General features: G+C 32.5%; 2 protein-coding genes across 2 annotated transcripts; both read left to right on the top strand.

Moving 5' to 3' along the window:
* Window positions 1-4626: 4626 nt before the first annotated feature.
* On the top strand, window positions 4627-9240 carry LOC7481430 (aldehyde dehydrogenase family 2 member B7, mitochondrial). The gene is made up of 11 exons (XM_002301504.4): window positions 4627-4906; window positions 5064-5204; window positions 5821-5963; window positions 6078-6231; window positions 6386-6615; window positions 6857-6946; window positions 7663-7836; window positions 7995-8132; window positions 8432-8569; window positions 8649-8710; window positions 8789-9240. Exons 1-11 carry the CDS (start codon window positions 4828-4830, stop codon window positions 9060-9062), a joined length of 1623 nt encoding a protein of 540 aa, XP_002301540.1. The 5' UTR covers window positions 4627-4827; the 3' UTR covers window positions 9063-9240.
* Window positions 9241-14589: 5349 nt separating this feature from the next.
* LOC112326471 (uncharacterized) lies at window positions 14590-17729 on the top strand. Its single transcript, XM_024594260.2, has 8 exons — window positions 14590-14794; window positions 15166-15225; window positions 15505-15592; window positions 15749-15873; window positions 16048-16408; window positions 16498-16674; window positions 17015-17296; window positions 17453-17729. Exons 1-8 carry the CDS (start codon window positions 14590-14592, stop codon window positions 17727-17729), a joined length of 1575 nt encoding a protein of 524 aa, XP_024450028.2.
* Window positions 17730-20421: the final 2692 nt, after the last annotated feature.

Raw genomic sequence — 20421 nt, 5'->3', positions numbered from 1 at the left:
ATCCCTCGTCACAAAACACTATTTATTATAATAGTTTTTTTTCCCTTTATTTTTTTCTTTCTAATCTATGCTTTTTATTTTTCAATTTCAATTACATCCTTCAATATTAGATTTATTAGGGATTCAACTTTGTAATTTTTTCAATTTACTTTTTATAATATTTTCCTAATCTCATGACCCAAATCATGATTTTAACGAGTTAACTCAAGTTTTTTTCCTTCTTTTTTCAATTAATTTTTTTTTCAATTTTATCCTTCAATACTGGGTTGATTAGAAATTAGGTTTTTTTTTCAATTTTATCCTTTAACATTGAGTTTATTGAAAACCGGACTACATAATTTGTTTTGATTTGCTTTATATGTTAGAATGGTCTTATGACCTAACATTGGATTGACAAGTTAACTCGAGTTGACCTAAATTGATCCAATATATTATTGTATCAAAAATTATATATAAAAAATATCATCTTCAAATATTTATTTTGAGTCAAACTATATTTTTACCGGTCATTCGAGTCGTCTTTGGATTTGTCAAGTTAACTGGGTCACATTGAGTTAATCTTTAAATGGTTTAAAAAGAGTCCTACTAGAAAAAATATTAGTAATGCCTAGATAATTTTTATGTTAAAATAAAATTTAATCCAATACAAAGTTTAACTTGAACAAATGATCTAGTGGATGCTAAATCAGTTAGGGAAATGATAAAGGCATCATTTGGTTTCATGTGAATGGTTTGTGAAGATGCTCTAGGTATGCCAAGGAACTTGAGTTTTGAGTGTCTGGATAATGGATGATCATAAGTTCATGCTAATCTTCTATTCTCCATAACTGAGGGTGTAGAGGGTTGGTAACAAAGGTCTGGATTCTTGCAAAATAGTTTTTTGGTAGGATTTAGGGACCTTATAATGATAAGTCAATGATTTTTTTGTGAAGAGTTGTAGTAAATGAGCATTAAATTCTAATAACAAGAATTTTTGTTCTTAGTTCATGTATGATAAATGTTGATAATATATTGTAAGAAAGTGAATATTATGAACCTTTTACCCTAGTTGTTCAGAGAGTATTTGTAACTTTTATAACTTAAACGAGAGGTCATAAGTCTTCTTGTTCTTCACATCCAAATAAGGAGGGATACCTTTACATCAACATTAATGATGATGTAAGTGTCTCCTTACACAACATTAATGTTGGTGAGAATACCACGTGCCTATAGAAGGCAATCCTATATCATTATGCATATGATATTAATATCGTTGGGATCAACCTTTATAATTAATATTTTTATTGATTGATGTATAAATGACTCTTAGAGGACTTTTATGCTAAGGTGTATGATGATCCTTTCCATATTGAGTGCTTGGATCCAAAATAATCCTAGGCCCAAAGATGTTGGATCTAGCATCTTGCAAGACCCATAAATGTTTGGGTATAGTATGTAACCGAGCCTAGAAAGTTGGGTCCGACATCTTACCAGACCCACAGATGTTTAGGCCTAATGCATATATCTTACTAGACCCTTAGGTGTGTGGGCCTGCCACGTAGCTGAATTCAAGGGAGTTGGGTTTTGCATCTTGCCAAACCTTCTTTTCACGGGTTTTTGACTTATGTTAAACCTTTATGTTGGGTCTTTTTTCTTTTAGTCCCTTTAGTCATGGGCCTTAAGAGAAAATGGATTTCAATATGAAATGAACTGATCCATCAGTTTGGAGTTAAGAAATACATAGGTGGGACAACCAATGATGTCACTAACTAAACATATGTATAGGTAACCTTTTGACATTGGAGAGTTAGTGAAGAATTACTTTGTTGATTTTGTGCTCGTATTCTTTTGATATAGATTTTCAATGAATTCTTAGATTGATTTATACTTTTGCCCTTTTAAAATAGCATAGTTAAAGAAATAATTGGAGAAATATCGTACTTTTGTTGATTGTGTTACTGGGAATAGTATAACTACTTTCAATAACGTAACAAAGTTGTGTTATTGAAAGTAGCACGATTTAATTGGTTGTGTTACTCTTAGGAGCACAATTGATAGAAATTTTGAAAAATCAATATTTAAAGGGTTATATTGCTAAGAGTAGGGCAATCTTAGAAAAACATTACGGATTATATAAAAGTATAATGGATATATTTTTGGACCAAATAAATAAGTTTAAGTTCAAGAAGATATCTAATCGTGCCTAACAACTTGTCTAATAAAAATATTCATAATTTTAGATCCAACTGTTAGATCGAATCAAAATTTACCAAAACAAAATCTACAATACTTGTTTTATAGGGGTCAACTATTATAACTAATAAACATAAAGAATGCCTTCAAATTAGGCTATTTTTGTCAATTTATTATTTTTCTATTTAATTTAGTATTTATTTGAGAATTTTTTATTATTATTGTTTTTAAAGGTTTGTGCTCTTTCAATCACTGCAACCCTTTAATTGTTCTTTCAAAATCCATAAAGCACAACCAACAAAGTATGTCCAGTAATGTAATCAATAAAAGAGTATTATTTTCCTAATTTGTTTCCCAAATGAGTTGGTTAACAATTTTTTTTCTTATCATGTTATTTTGAAAGGAAAAACAACCTCGAGAAGTGCCGTGTGGTTCTGTTCTAGTAATAAGAACAATAAAACTGAAGGCAAAATTAGTGTAATGACCATTTTGTCCTTCCTAACCAGAATTGCTTGTCTTTGAATCGAGGGTATTTTGGTATTTTCATACAATATTGGTCATTATTAATTTTTTTAGGGTTTTTTTTCCTATTCACTATTTTAATAAATAGTAAAACAACAAAAATACCCCTAAGAGTAAAAAAATAAAATAAAGAGTATTAGGTAACGATGTTTATGTATTTTTGTTTCTTACTCACAGTAGAGTTACACATGTACCATTGGATATAAGAAATTTAATTCATCTGAGTCAAGGGTACTAAGGTCTTTTAGCCTCAATTTATTTTGTTAATTGTTAGTTTAGTTAATGATAATATTGTAACTTAAAATTCAAATAATTAATTTTTATTTGGAAAAGTTGTTGGCACATATTGTACACATGTCAACTTGTTTGGATAGAGTGTGCAACGGCTCCCAATGGTAAAAATAGGTTTCTACCATGTCATATTATTCCCCGTCATCTCCTCTTCTACTAGGAGTGGTGCATGTCGGCCATACATGACTGGTTTATTGTTGATGGCCCCCCTTTTTTTTCCTCTTATTTCTCTCTCCTACCTTGATAATATATTATGTTTTTCATTGTTATTGGTATTTCAGATTTTGTTCTTTTAGTTTTTATTTCTATATTTTTTTCATTTTCTTTTTATTAAAGTTCTATTTTGTTTTTCAATTTAAACCTTGGTTTTTAATTTGTGCATATAATTTTTTTTATTTCGCCTTCTACTTTTAATTTTTAATTTTTTTTTCCTTTATCCTTTTGTCAAAAAATTTATGACTTTTAGTTTTATCCTTCGAATCAAGTTTATGATTTTTGTTTTTTCCAATGATAATAATGATTTTAATTTGCTTTCTCTTCTTTTGCTTTCTTATTTTTTTGCTTAGATATTTTGTTAATTTTTTTTTTATAGTTTTCAATTCTATTATTCAAATAAAATTTTATAGTTTTTATTTTTCTAATAATAGTAGTGGTGGTTGTAATAACAACACTGATGATGATAATGATAATAATAATGGTAGTGATAGTAGTAGTAATAATACTACTATTAATAACAATAAAAATAATAATAATAATTGTAGCGATAGTGATCGACCAATTTAACTTAAAATTTAAATTTGATAGTTTTAAACTCGATAAATCTTGAATAAGCTAAATACATATCAATTTTATGATTCATACATTATAAAATATATGAATTTTATTTTAATTTATAGTATCTACATTGGAGCACTAAACACAACCACTTAAAAACTAAAGTCTTCACCTGCTTTATTAAACATTCATGATAGCATGTGTTTTTATATATTTTTTATTCTATTTTAATAACCAAACGTTTGTTTTAAAGAAAAAATAGCCTGTGCCGCGGCGAAGCAGGGGAACCAATAATAGTTAACTCTGATTTAAATCGAGTTCACATCCGGCAATGTAAAAATCATTACCTGTGCACGTATCTAGCACTTATACGTCTATAATATCCTTACCTCCCGGTAATTTGGAATGTAGCAAATATTTCACATGCTATCCAATCCAGCTAAGCGCTCTACCTGCATGGATTACTGTATTTTATTGACCATCTCTCCTTTTTAATTATAGAAAGAGAAAGTAACCGCTCCTCCACCTTAATCTTACATGTTCTTGGAGAGAAATAAAAAATATATATATATATCCCCTTGCTTCGCGTTTGTATTTTTCTACTTTTCTTTCTAGCCATCTTGTGTGCTTGCTCAGTAGGCCCCACATGGTTGTTTGGTTGCTCATGGGCTGGGTTTTTCTCCCGGAAAAAAGAAAAAAAAACAGTTTTTTTCTTGCCTATAATTTGCTACAAAGATATTAAATTAAGAATATATGAACTGGCCTATTAGAAACAATCTTTGAACAAGTAATTTAGAATCAAGGAATTAAAAAGTAAAATATATTATTATTACAAAACAATGAAATTGTAAAAATGCTTTCTTTCCTTGCGTCATCATCTGATCGAAGAAGGAAAAGGATAACTTTGAAAAAAGACAGCCACCTCAACTTCCAAGAATAGAACTTTATTATTACAATTATTACTGAATATACAACAAAATTCGTCCGATTCACCCTTTCTGCTTCTCTATAAAGCTGCATACAGCTCCAAAGCACTGATCATCCTCCTTCCGTTTCAAATCTGTATCCATGGCTGCCAAGAAGATATCAACTGTGCTCTCTCGCTCTTTCTCTTCTGCTGCTGCTCCTCCATGTTTCTTTTCGAGAGGTGATTTGATCGCGATCTAAAGACTCAGCCTTTTTTTATTTTTATTTTTTTTCCCTTGAGTTATGACACTTTGTTTCCGTTATCTACATGCTTTTTTGATATTAACCATCACCCTTTTTTTCATTCTATATTGTACCAAACCGCTAAATTATTTCAGTGAGGGGTGGTGGTGGTCAGAGCAGATTAATCTCTAGATATAATACTACTTTGGCTGCTGTTGAGGACCCGATTACTCCCCCTGTCTCTGTCAAATACAATCAACTCTTAATTAATGGACAATTCGTGGATGCAGCATCAGGTATGAACTTTTTTTCTTCTCTCATTTTTTCCCTAGAATTTTTAATTAAAGATCAGTTGCTCTACATTCATTTCCGTAGTCACAATTGTTCAATTATTGCTAGGAGTACTATGATTTCCGTTTTAAGAGCATTGGTTGTCGTTGTACACCTTTTCTCCCTTCTTTTTTTTCTTTGGGTGTGGACCACTGAGTTTCACTCTGAGGTAGAGGCAGCCTCAGTGCGACCGAACTTTTTTTCCTTCCAACGAAGTTATCTAGCACCCATTTTGAGGGACACATTGAGGTAGAAATCTCAGAGGGACCCGTGGAGTAGTTTTCTGAGAGCATGGTTTTTTGTTTTTCTAAGGGGATCCCACGATTCTTGGATTTGACAGTTGAGGTAGGGGATCCAACGATTCTTAGATTTGACAGTTGAGGTAGTCCTCCCGGAATTAGAACATTTGTGGCCTCCTAATGGAAATTCCAAGTTTTAACTGTTGGGGTCTCCTTGAGGACTTTGTTGTTTATCTGTTCATAAATTTATTAAACCTTCTACATGGGATATCCTTTTTGTTTTGTTTTATTTGACTTAAGAGCATTTATTAAACCTTCTACATGGGATATCCTTTGCCTACAGGAAAGACGTTTCCAACATTGGATCCGAGGACAGGGGAAGTGATTGCTCATGTTGCTGAAGGTGATGTTGAAGATGTAAACAGAGCGGTCTCTGCTGCCCGCAAGGCTTTTGATGAAGGACCATGGCCACGGATGACAGCTTATGTAACCACTGCTCCTCTTACTTGTTAACTTTTACCGGAGTAGTTGTTTTGCTGTTTATGTAAAATAGAGGGGAAAAGGATCTTTGGGTTGAGAATTTTCTTTGCTGTGTTTCAGGAAAGGTCAAGGATCATTTGGCGTTTTGCTGATTTGCTTGAAAAGCATACTGATGAAATTGCAGCTCTTGAAACGTGGGATAATGGCAAACCATATGAGCAATCTGCTAAAATTGAAATACCAATGACTGTGCGTATATTTAGATACTATGCTGGTGGGTGAAGTAGATATGCAGAGATTCTATTTTAGTACTACAATATGCTTTAAACTTTTCTCACATTCTGCGCACAGACATATTCTTTCTTTCTTTCTTTCCTTTTCTTTTGGAATTCCTAATCAAATATTTTTCTCTTCTCCAAATTTACCAGGTTGGGCAGATAAAATCCATGGCCTCACAGTTCCTGCTGATGGGCCATATCATGTACAAACCTTGCATGAACCAATTGGTGTAGCAGGTCAGATTATTCCATGGAATTTTCCAATGCTCATGTTTTCTTGGAAGGTTGGGCCAGCATTAGCATGTGGCAACACCGTTGTTATAAAGACAGCAGAGCAGACCCCATTGTCTGCTGTATATGCAGCCAAGCTATTTCATGAGGTAGTTTTGAATATAATATTTGCTCACTTCTTGCATTACTAAATCTCTGCACAATTCTTGATAAATAGTTTTCTTAGTGTTGACATTATTCCAAATGATTGAGAGTTTTACTACAATCCATGCCGGCCATCTATGCTACATATGCGCTTTCTCACTTGTGCATTATGTAAAATTTGGGTGGCAATTTTTTATGCACATGTGATTTCTATCTGTGGTTCTGATCAGCTAATCCTTCTGATAGGCTGGACTTCCAGATGGTGTTCTGAATGTGGTTTCTGGTTTCGGTCCAACCGCTGGTGCTGCTCTTGCTAGCCATATGGATGTGGATAAGGTATATGCAGCCTTAAACATCTTTACCTTTTCCTTTACGGTGATAAGCATCCTCACTTTAGACATGTTTTGAACTTGCAGAATTTGAACCTAAAGGTTTAAAATTTATTGTCTATTAGTTCTTTAAGCAGTCATGACTTGAGATCTAGTGTAGGCACCGATTATTTCAAATAGTATAAATATATTCCCGTGGATCATCTCCATTATTGATCAATGATTTTAGAACTGTATGGTGAATGCACGCTAATATTTGGTTCAGCAGGTCCTTAAACATAATGCTTGGGGATTTTGGTTTCACGAAGAACTTTTGAATTTTAGCTGTGGTAAATAGCTGTGATTCTGATTTTATTGTCCAGGGCTGCTTACGAAGGAGTTCTAGAGCGGTTGTTTCTGCTTGGTAGTCATTTGTCATTAGTAGAAAAAATATTAATTATAGTAGTTAGTTGAATTGGTAGAGGCTAAGGTGGAAAATCACTTCAAAAGATATTTAGCTTAAACATGCTTGATGTTTAAAATTTGCTTTTAGAAATTTGAAATACATTAGTTGTTATTATCGTTGATGGACATGCCTCTGAAGATAGAGGATGCAACTTTTGCAAAGTTTGTAAAAGGATGCTAGTGCACTGTCCTATTTGAAGTATCAGTAGTAGGAGGCACTTATTTAGAAGCTTATATTTGAAACATGATTTCCATTTCTAATCTGCAATCTCTTTCCAGCTTGCATTCACAGGATCAACTGATACCGGGAAAATAGTACTTGAGTTGGCATCAAAAAGCAATCTTAAACCAGTAACTTTGGAGCTTGGAGGGAAATCACCTTTCATTGTCTGTGAGGATGCTGATGTTGATCAGGCTGTAGAGCTTTCTCACTCTGCTGTATTCTTTAATCAGGTATGCCCAGGAAATTTTTTCTTAAAACAGCATGGCTTCTAAAAATAGTTAAATCAAATGGAATTGATTAAAATTGTATTAAAGAGTATAAAAAAAAACCAGGTGGTTTTCATGGTAGTTCAATCACTTCATTGATCACACTTGTGTGCACTTTGCAGGGCCAATGCTGCTGTGCTGGTTCTCGTACATTTGTGCACGAGCGTGTGTACGATGAGTTTGTGGAGAAAGCAAAGGCACGTGCCAACCAGCGTGCTGTTGGTGATCCATTCAAAGAGGGAATTGAGCAAGGCCCTCAGGTAAATTAGCAACTCATCATTTAAGAATCCACACACGAGGTGGTTTTCATACCGTGACTAATCCACTAACTTCACCGTTGAAACTTGTCGAATCCATTATATGCACTAGCATTCCCTGGTATAGTTTTGCAAGTATGGCCAGTCTATATAATTTCCTTAAAACTACAAAGAACAAATCAAAATGCATGAAAAGAAATTTTGCCATTCACCTTAACAGCTTCTACTGGTTTTCTGTCAAGTGCTTCTGGTGCTACTACCTTCTATGGTTGTGCTGAAAGTGATCTACTTGAATGCTACAGGTTGATTCAGACCAATTTGAGAAGATTTTGAGGATCATAAGATCTGGTGTTGAGAGTGGAGCGAACCTTAAAGCTGGAGGCGACAGATTTGGCACAACTGGATATTATATCCAGCCCACTGTTTTCTCAGATGTTCAGGTATATTTCTCGTCTGGCAACCATTTTATGTAGAATATTGGAAATTGAATCTGAAGAACACGATCGCTAAATATAACAGGATGACATGCTGATAGCAAAGGAGGAGATATTTGGGCCAGTTCAGTCCATCTTTAAATTCAAGTGAGCAACCATCCTCTTCTTTAGCTTTATATTAAGGGCGTTATCTTTTAGTAGCATTAATCTTTAAAACAATTGCAGGGACCTGGATGAAGTCATACAAAGGTCCAACAACAGTCGCTACGGACTTGCTGCAGGGATTTTCACACATAACTTAGACACCGCCAACACCCTTTCACGTGCATTGAAGGTTGGAACAGTATGGATAAATTGCTATGATGTCTTCGATGCTGCCATTCCTTTTGGTGGATACAAGATGAGTGGAAATGGTAGAGAAAAGGGAATTTACAGTCTTAACAACTACTTGCAAGTGAAGGCTGTCGTTACCTCACTCAAGAATCCAGCCTGGCTATAGGTCCTCTTAACCCTTTTCAAGTACTTCTTTTGCCTGGTTCTTTCTAAATAATAAATCACAGTCTGCGTAAATTGTGAGATTATCTTGATTATGGTGACAAATGATATGATGATAATGATGATAAAATGGTCTCTTGTTTTGGAGAATTTAGAATACAGTTCTCTCTTTTCGCGTTCCATTTGCTTCTTTAAGATGAAACCTTCATTTCACTTGATAATATTGCCGTTCCTTTTTTCTTTATTTGTTAAAGTTTCAACTTAAAGGAACATTTTGCATTATTGATGGGGCGATGTTTGAAAAATGCTGAGATTTAACTCACAGCTATACCGAAAGTCGCTGGGCAAAAGACAGATGACAGTTGCAGATTAACTTATACAGCACATTTGCATCCTATTTTGCAAAGCTTTTGTTAAGTAGGCCAGCTAGTGCAGAGGCTACTTCGTAGTTGTCACTTGTCAGAACCATTATCAACGCTCTTCCTTGCCAATAGCTTCGCCCTGTTCTATGCTATTCCATGCCGCTACCATCTATGCTTCTATCTGCTCCTTCGTTAACGAGCTTCCAACTTCCTACATAGCTGTCCGTCAGCAGTTCATATTTTGTGCCTCGCAAATTTGCTGCTCTTGTATATTGAATGTTTTATTTTATTAATACTTAATAAACTGTTTTAATTTTAATAAAAATGAAAAGTTCAAATATTTACTGAATTAAATTAAATGTTTGATATTCAAAATTCAATTAACTTTATCCTATGCCATGAGGCCACACACGAGTTTTAAAGCTGTTGTCACGAGGCTTGCTTGGTGTAGTTTTTATCTACCATGTTTGGCGGGAAAGAAACAAGAGAGTTCATGGAGGCATTTGTCCTAGCAGTTCTGTTATTGTGAAAAACACCATTCAATAACTGTAATTTAGAGTTTCGAAAACTAAGTTGCGGAAAGAGAAATGGGCTTCGATGGATACGCAAAAGGGTAAGAACTGCTGTACGCAAACTCTCCTACTGGTATGTTGTCAGCTAGAAACCTGCATTAATTATTCTGTCACTGTTTAATCCCCATGTCGCAAAAAAGAAAGAAGGAACAGAAAATTAAAACTTCAAGAGAGATCAATGCCAATAATAGTGAGAATTATGCCATTAGCCCAGAAAGACTGAACATCACTTACCAGGCCAAAGTCAAAATGATTGGGTCCTTCAAAGTTCAAACCACTGATTATCCATGGTGTTGTCTAGGTGATTTCTTATTAGACAGCACTGGTATAAAAAGTCAAGAGAGATGGTTTTAGGATGCATGGCAGAGCTCGTGGGGTTGCCCATTATTTAGGACCATGATTATTTTGACATTTACATAGAATCTGATGGAATCTCTTACCATCATAATAAAGGGCTACGGCTTTCTGGTTGATTTAATGTATTAACTCGTGTGGTCACCAAGGAACGAAGTTTGGAAAGATTGCGGTCTTTCCTTTTCTTGTTTGGCAATCGTGCAGCCAGTGTATTGACCGACCCCATTTTCGTGTTAACCGCTGGCTTGGACTGGTATATTGAATCAAGATCTGGTTGACTTGGGCCGAGTGCTTGAAGAGTCAATCGATTTGATTTAATCGACTCAGTAGATCACTTTTAAAATAGTAAATCCGGTCAAAACTTGATTTAATTTTGTTTTCAAAACAATTTTGTTTTGAATTTTTAAAATAATTGATTAATTTTGGTTAACTCATCTAATATATAAATCAGGTCTTGCATCGGGTTGATATCAAGTCAGGTTTAATAACTATAATATTAAGTCTCATTTCTTTATTTTTATTTATTTCACGGGGGATAAAGGCTGCTATTTTTAGGAGGAATTATTTAATGTTCAAGGTGTAATTAATGACAACTTCTTAATTACTCATTAAGATTCATTTTTAAAAAAGAAATAGAAACAAGTAAGAAAGAGAAATTTTAAATAAATATATTATTATCATTTTTAATGGGATATGAATTTTATTTTTTCTCTCTTCCTTGTATTTGCTTGTTTCTTCAAAATACATCCTATAAAATAACTAATAGAAACTCACAGCTTAAACATCATAAAATTTTACCTCCTTCTACAACTCTCTATTTTCTATTTTGGTTGCTACCTACAAACAATATGTATTCTTGGCCTTCCAACTAATGTTAAGGAATTTGAAATTCTACAGGGATAAGTCATATGCAAACATAAATGTAATTTTTTTAAAAAAATTGTAATAAGCACAATCAAAACCGATAGGAGTGTAACACAATGAAAACATGTTCTAAGATACTAGTATTATTGAAATAAGCACCTCCACCCTATAAATATTAATTCGTGAACGAGAAGTATAAGGAATATGTTACGAAGCCAGTTAATCTTCAATAAGTCAAATTTGTTATTTGTCCCAATAAAAAAATGTGTTGCATCACGCAGAATAAAATAGGGATTGTAATGGATACCTATTAATTGGGTTTCTTTATATTTATATCTTATATATTATCTGTTTGATAAAAAATTAGATATTCATATCCTATTCATCGGGTTTCAAGTATTCGTATGAATATCCATTTTACAACTATTATTTATTCTTCAACAAAAATAATATGTGTGTGTGTGAGAGAGAGAGAGAGAGAGAGAGAGAGAGGGGGGGGGGGGGAGGGTACTATCCATAAAAAAAACTCACTCATTCGAATCAAGTTGGTATTTATCGGATTCTAATTAAATTGACATTTCTACTTTTAAATAACATTCCACATAGAAATTTTTAGATTTTCATCTAAAATATGATTACTAATAATATAAATATTGATAATTTGAATTTTATGTCTAGTTGAAAATAAAAATTTATGATAGTGTATATTTATTATATTTGGTTTATATTAAGAAATTCATAAGGATTTTGAACAAATTCACTATTGCAAAACTAAGGATTAAAGTGTTTGATTGGCCATATGATGTCATGCTTTTTTATAATAATTTTTCCCATAAGAGATGCATATTATATTAATTTTAGCTATAAAATAAAATAATTTATTTAGTAACAAATTACATAACAATTACTTTACAAAAAAAATAGCAGGTACATTATACCGAAGACTTTCATACTAAGACTAAAGCACTTTTGTTATTATATATAAAAAGTAAGGATATATGGGTCAATAGGAACATTTTAGTCAAGAAATTAAAAGTCTTACAATTCTTATCTAAAGGTCGCGTATACAGCCTGAAAAAATATCGCACCAGCTTTCCGTTCAGCTTGTTTCCTCTTGTCCAAAGCAAAAGGCAATTTAAAAAAAAAAAAAAAACAATATGAAAGAGAAAAAAAAAATTATCTTGAAGATGTTGCAGGTATTTTTTTTTAATATAAGTTTGTTTAAAAGTGTGATTACTGTTTTTTTTAAAGTATTTTTTATTTAAAAATATATTAAAATAATATTAACAAAAAAATATGCTGTTGCATTTACTGATAAATTTATAGTGTTTTTTTTTATTTTAACTTTAAGTTATAATTCAAAATTTATTTTTTTTAATAAATAATTGTGACAAAAATAAGTTAAAAGTTATTTTTAATTAAAAATATATTCTATAAAAATGACTCAAGATTAAGGAATGTATTTAATAAAGTAAGAATTTATAAATTAAAAACTAAAAAATCTGATTACTGAGTTTTGCAATAAAATTTTAATTCAAGTTAAAATTTATTTTTAATCAAATATATTTATGAATAAAAAAGTTTAAAAAATCAAATTCATCTTATTTAAATAGGCCAAAATCCGATCATTTCAAGAGTTAGGTAAACATCAAGAAATTAAACACCGATAAAAACATGTTTAAAAATGTAATAGAAGTTGTGTTTCAAAGTAATTTTTACTCGGAAATATATTAAGATATATTTTTTATTTTTTAAAAATTTATTTTTAATATCAACACATTAAAATAATTTAAAAATATTAAAAAATTATTTTTAAATTTTAAACAAATAATATTTTAACCGAATTGCCATACACCTTCCCAGCCAAAAACAACAGCGCAGACTTGTCCAGCAAGCACTTGGTCATTTGCTGATGCTACTTTTAATATAGCATTCACATCATATAAGATGGGTACCTAAAATCCCCGGGAAGGAAACAGAACCTAAAACTTTTCTTAATAAAAATCAGAAACTTGGTTGTGTTTTTCTTAGTAAACTTGCTAAAAATCATTTAAATTGACAATCAAATTTTATTTTTGTTAGTAAAAAAATATCATATTAAATAGGATTAATCTAATATCTTTAATTAATACAATAGATTTTTAAGATATCAACAAATGTCTACAAACAGTTGCTGGGATTTATTTTTTATGTTTTAGTAAAAAATGTTTTTACTTCTTTGAATAAATAAGTAGTGATGAAAGTCCAGAATATGCTTTTAATCCTCCGAAGTATCTAAATTCAGTCATATATATAATAAGACTGGTCTAAATCAATTAAGTTTGTTTGTGTTGCTAATAAGTTCCTACTATGTAGGAAGACTTTTTCTATGTTAGACTAATTCCTTGTGCACGTTACCACTTTCCATTGCGTGAATCGTGGACTGTTTTTTAGCTTTCTGTTGCTTCTGTAAGGCTATATAATAGCCAAATTTCTATTCAATAATATAGTCGTTCTTTCAATTTGCCTAAGTACATAGCAGTATTGCTTTGGGTATATTTGTTATTGTTCTCTTCAAACTGGTATCAGAGCCCCCACTAGGATTGAGAAAATAAAAAGCCGCAGCTTTTGAATGGCTTTCAAACACAGAGAGATAGAAAGAGGAAGATGACTTCTGAAGGACACTTTGTGCAACCATTCATTCCACGTTTTGATGGTCATTATGACCTTTGGAGCATGCTCATGGAAAATTTCCTTCGAAGCAAAGAGTATTGGGGTTTAATTGAAATTGGTTATGAAGAACTAGCACACAGGGAGCAATCCTTATCAGAAGGACGATAGAGAGAGCTAGATGCAGTGAAACTCAAGGATCTCAAAGATAAAAACTATCTTTTCCAAGCAATCGATAGGAGTATCCTAGAGATAATTTTGGAAAAGGATACCTCCAAGAAGAGCTGGGATTCTATGAAGACAAAATATGAAGGGAATGCTTGAGTAAAGCGCTCAACTCTTCAAGCCCTATGAAGAGAATTTGAGATTCTTGAGATGAAAATTGTTGAAATAATCACTAACTATTTTGCTAGAGTGATGACAGTAGCAAATAAGATGAGAGTATGTGGGGAGATCATGACTGATGTCACGATCTATGAAAAAATCCTACAATCTCTCACGGACAAATTTAATTATATAGTTTGTTCGATTGAGGAATCTAGGAACTTGTATGCAATTACCATTGACAAGCTTCAGAGCTCACTCACTGTACACGAAATTTTTTTTTCACAAAAGCAGCGGTGTGGAGCAAGCTCTGAAGGTGACAATTGATGACAAAACTTAGGACAAAAGGCGTGGAAGAAGTTATTACAGAGGACGAGGACCTAGAAGAGGAGGTCTACCATTCAACATGGATGCGGTGGAATGCTACAAGTGTCATAATCTTGGAAATTTCCAGTATGAATGTCCAAAATGGGATAAAGAGGCTAATTACGTAGAAGTAAATGAAGAATATGATATGTTGTTGATGTCATATGTTGAGTCACATGAAACAAAACAGATTGATGCTTGGTTTCTTGACTCAGGATGTTCCAACCATATGCGTGACAATAGAGGTATGTTCACAAAACTGGATGAGAGCTTTGTTCATTCAGTTAAATTGGGAAACAATAGTAGGATGAATGTGATTAGAAAGGGAAGTATCAAGCTGTTTTTAAATGGAATCAACCATGTTGTCCATGAGGTGTATTATGTTATAGAGCTCAAAAACAATCTCTTGAGCACAAGACAACTTCAAGAAAGAGGCTTGGCTATATTAATTCAAGGAGGAGTTTGCAAAATCTATCATCCGATTAAGAGTTTGATTATTTAGATTGAGATGAGTATAAACAAAATGTTTATGCTGCTATCTCATACCTCAGTTTCTCCAAATGCTCCACCAGAAAGGTGTTTTTATACAAGCTCACATGATCTCTTTTATCTTTAGCATCGAAGATACGGTCTCCTGAGCTACAAGGGATTGAGAACTTTGCAACACAAAGGGATGGTTTGTGGACTTTCTCAGCTTCATGTCTCAAATACTACATGTACAGACTGCATTCATGGCAAACAACATCGTGGTGACATGCCAACGAGTACGTGGAGAGCAAGTCAGCCTTTGGAACTTATTCATGCAGACATCTGTGGGCCAATTTCTCTGATTTCAAATAGTGGAAAGAGGTATACTTTATACTTTATTGATGATTTTAGTCGTAAATAATGGGTATACTTGTTGACAGCAAAGAGTGAGGCACTAATTTGCTTCCAGTTTTTCAAAAATTGGTAGAAAAGGAGAAAGGGTTAAGTGTCAAATGTTTACGGACAGATAGAGGGGGTGAATTCACTGATTTTTGCAAAGAAAATGGAATCAAGAGGTAATTAACCACTGCCTACACGCTAAAACAAAACGGGGTGGCTAAAAGGAAAAATCGAACTGTAATGAATATGGTTCGTTCTATGCTGTCTGATAAGAAGCTCCCAAAAACATTCTGGTCAGAGGCAGTGAACTGGACCTTCTATGTTCTGAATAGATGTCCCACATTGACAGTGAAGAATATCACACCACAAGAGGCGTGGAGTGGAGTAAAACCCTCAGTTGAGCATTTCTGTGTCTTTGGATACTTAGCTCATGCTCATGTTCCAAATGTTAAGAGAGGTAAATTAGATGATAAAAGTTTTCCTTATGTTTTATTGGGAGTTAGTGAGGAGTCCAAGGGATATAGATTGTTTGATCCTATAGCTAAGAAAATTATTGTGAGAAAGGATGTTATTTTTTAGGAAGACAAACAGTGGGATTGGGATATGTGTTATGAGGGACAAATCTTCTTAGATTTGGAGTGGGGAGAAAATGACGAAAACAACAGTGAGAGAGAAGAAAGGGTGAGTGAAAATGCAGATGAAAATGACAGTGGGGCTAATGGAGAAAGAAATGCGGGTGAGAGCAGTGAAACACAGGGCTGTGAAGATACAGGTGAGAGTAATGAAACACGGGGCTGTGAAGAAATAATTTCTAATGACTTTAGTAAGGATGAAGGGAGGGTTTATGAAAGAAGAGTAAGACGTCCTCCTTCTTACTTGAGTGACTATGTCACTAGAGATGAGCTAACAGAAGACGAGGCACACATGGTTCAAAATGTTCCAATAAGAGATCCTCTCTATTTTGAAGAAGCAGTGCAAGACGAGAATTGGAGGCAAGCTATGGATAATGAGATTAGTTCCATTGAGAAGAATAAAACATGGTCTTTAAGTGAGTTGCCTACTGGAGCTAAAACAAAATTAGCATCAAATGGGTATACAAGACCAAATATAACGAACGTGGAGAGATTGACAAGCACAAAACACGTCTAATAGCCAAAGGCTACTCACCGAAGCACGGTATAGACTACACAGAGGTTTTTGCACCAGTGACAAGGATGGACACCGTGAGGATGATCATTGCCTTGGCAGCACAAAAGAGGTGAAGGATTTTCCAGTTAGATGTCAAGTCAACATTTCTTTATGGAGAGTTGAGTGAAGAGGTTTGCATTGAGCAACCAAGGGGTTACGAGATGAAAGGCAGGGAGGGAGCACTTGGTCTAAAAGCTACACAAAGCATTGTATGGATTAAAACAGGCTCCACGAGCCTGGTTTAGTCGAATTGAGGCACATTTTATCAAGAAGGGTTTTCAGAAGTGCGATAGTGAGCAAACCTTGTTCACAAAGAAGAATGGAGAAGGAAAAATCATCATTGTAAGTATTTACATTGATGATCTAATTTTTACTGGTGATGATAAAGATATGATGTGTGATTTCAAAAGGTCCATGTTGAGAGAATTTGATATGACATATTTGGGAAGCATGAGGTTTTTCCTTGGCATCGAAGTACTTCAAAGAATATATGGTATTTTCATATACCAAAAAAAGTATGCTCTGGAGATTCTGAAGAGATTTGAGATGTTGGAAAGTAATGAGGTGAGTAGTTCGATTGTCCCAGGTTTTAAGGTCAATAAAGATGAGGATGGAATTACTGTGGATGAGACATACTTTAAGCAATTAGTGGGAAGCTTAATGTATCTCACTGCCACAAGACCAGACATGATGTTTGTCACCAGTCTCATAAGTAGATTTATGGCAAAACCAACCGAGCTTCACCTACAGGCTGCAAAGAGAGCTCTTTAATATTTAAAGGGCACAGTGAACTATGGTATTCATTACAAAAAAGATGGAGATGATGGACTATTTGCTTTCACATATAGTGATTATGCAGGAGATGTGGAGGATAGGAAGAGCACAAATGGTTATGTGTTCTTGCTGAGTTCGGGTGTTGTAACATGGAGTTCAAAGAAGCAGCCTATTGTTACACTATCCACTATAGAAGTAGAATTTGTAGCAACTGCAGTATTTGCGTGTCAAGCAATATGGATGAAGAGAGTGTTGAGGGAGTTTGAGTACAGTAACGAGGCTTGTACTCTAATTAGATGTGATAACAATTCAACCATTAAGCTGTCAAAGAATCCTGTGATGTATGGTTGAAGTAAGCATATCGATGTAAGGTATCATTTTCTAAGAAATTTCACAAAGAAAGGTTCAATTGCTTTAATTCATTATAAAAGCAAAAATCAGGTGGCAGACATAATGACCAAACCATTAAAGGTTGATGTTTTCCAGAGGCTTCGAAGTATAATGGGGGGTTGTGTGATGTTGTTTGATGACAGTGAGTTTCAGGGAGGGATTGATAAGACTAGTCTAAATCAATTAAGTTTGTTTGTGTTGCTAATAAGTTTCTACTATGTAGGAATACTTTTTCTATGTTAGACTAATTCCTTGTGCACATTACCACTTTCCATTGCGTGGATCGTGGACTGTTTTTTAGTTTTTTATTACTTCTGTAAGGCTATATAATAACCAAAGTTTCTATTCAATAATATAGTTGTTCTTTCAGTTTGCCCGAGTACATAACAATATTGCTTTTGGTATATTTGTTATTGTTCTCTTCAATATATATATTATTTATGAAGTATATTTTTCATCAAACCTTTTATCTTGCATAACATTATCCAAGGACCAACCTACATAGAAATTAGCATTGTTCTACAGCAGAATATTCAAATATCAAGAGATCATAATTTTTTTTTTATGAATATTAACTTAGATATGAATGATCTGTTTAAAAATCAATTAAAGAATTATTAATATAACATTTTTTATTAAAAAAAACGATTGAAAATACTCTTATCACTACTGAAAGAAACTTCTATTTGATAGACAGATTTTTTTCTTTCTTGTTTAACGGAGAAAAAATAAAAATGAAGATGAGATAACTAAAATTCGGTATTCTTTGCAAACCAAGCATAGCCTTTTTTCTTTGTAATTTTTGAGGCTGTCACAACTTAATAGGATGGTCGCAAATTCAGGATTAGGGTAAAATTCTCTAAAATTTGGTGTTCTTTGTAAACTGGGCATGAGATTTTTCTACATGATTGACTATGTTATTTTAGATTTTATAAATCAAGATTTGAGACATAATTATGTGCGTTGTTTGATATAAAAAATAAGAGTTATTTGACTAATTAAACAACTTTTTTTATATGAGTGGGCGAAAAACATAAGTTATTATAATATTAAACAATTTTTAAATAGAAAATACCACTTGAAAAGCTAGTATAAACATCAAAAAAAAAAAAAAACTAAAGAGGAAAGAGAAAAGACAAAAAGGAAAGAAAGTGAATCTTAAATGCGTTGAGGGAGAAAAATAAATTAAATAACTTCTAGCCATATTAATAATCTTGTAGATGGTAGTTAGAGAGAGAAATATTTGATTGATACAATAACATATTTATTGAACCTGAAAAAATAAAAGGAAAAATAAAAGAAATAAGGGAAAGAAGTTTTTAACAAACAAAAGATTTTTTTTTTTTAAAAAAAAGTAAGCTATGAATTAGTAATTATAGTTTTACAAAATAAATTAAATAATTTCTCTAATTTTAAAAATAATTAATTAATCTCTATATTATTACAATTGTTTGTAACTTGATTCTTTTTGTTTATTCCATTTTATTTTATTCTTTAATTTATTTTATTTTTATTTAAAAAAATAATATGAAAGTATTGATAAGAAAAAAGATATTTTATCAAATAAAAAATAATAAATTGAGCATATTCAATACTAATCAAGAAATTAATTATTTATTTTTTAAACTAAAGTAATTATTTAATTGAACAAAATATATAAAGCGTAAATATTTCACTGTAACACTAGACACAATGTATTATAGATTGTTACAATGAAATTATCTTTTCTACCCTTGAGTGGAAAAAATGTGAGCCTTACTTGTGAGGGTAATTTGGTCTTTTTCAATGATACATTGGTGATTAAAAAATTGTTAGGGGTATGCTAGTCTTTTCCAAAATCATTATACAGTAAAATGATATATTTATGCCAATGTCAACAAAATTTTGAACTATTGACCATGAGTTTTTTTGTGTTTTCAAAAATTTTAAAACAATCGAATTGCTTATTTACCCCAGGGTATATATATAAAAAAAAGTTATTGACAAGGGGTTTTCTAGTTTTTTCGCTTCTTAAAATATAGTAAAAATGTATTTTTACCCTTAAAAAGACAAAAAAGAAGGCATACATCTAAGAGCATTTTTGTCCTTTCACACAAGTTTTTTTTTAATGATTTACAAAGTCATGACGAACATTTTGGTATTTTTACATTGTATTATTAATTTTTTATTTTAAAGTTGGTGGAACGTGCTCATTACACGCTAATGAGTGGGTGGTGTCCATGTTATTTGGACGGCATGTATGACGCTACTCGATGGTTTATCGTGCCATTTCACCATGTTGTTGGAAGCACCACTATGTCTATTTTCTCTTGGTGCGGTGTGTGATGGAAGATGATGGATGATTTTTTATTGGTGATCATTTCTTTTTTTCTTCTTTTCTCTCGTACCCGAAAAAGTGCATGATTATTCTTTTTTTGTATTTTAATTTCAATTCTTATTCTTTTGATTTTTTATTTTCATCCTTATTTATTTTATAAAAGTTTTGTGTTTTCAATTTAGTCCGTCAATTACAACTTGTCATATGTTATTTGTTTCATTTCGATCTTTATTTTTTTGATTTCTAATTTTTTTTCTTGACCCTTTTGTTAAAGTTTTATTGTTTTCAATTTTATCCTTCAATCAAAGTTCATGTTGTTTTATTTTTTTTCAATTT

Source organism: Populus trichocarpa, chromosome 2 (assembly GCF_000002775.5).
Source record: "Populus trichocarpa isolate Nisqually-1 chromosome 2, P.trichocarpa_v4.1, whole genome shotgun sequence".
NCBI classification, from domain to species: Eukaryota; Viridiplantae; Streptophyta; class Magnoliopsida; order Malpighiales; family Salicaceae; genus Populus; species Populus trichocarpa.
The sequence above is the reverse complement of the archived record's forward strand: the minus strand, read 5'-3'. Positions and strand labels throughout refer to the sequence as shown.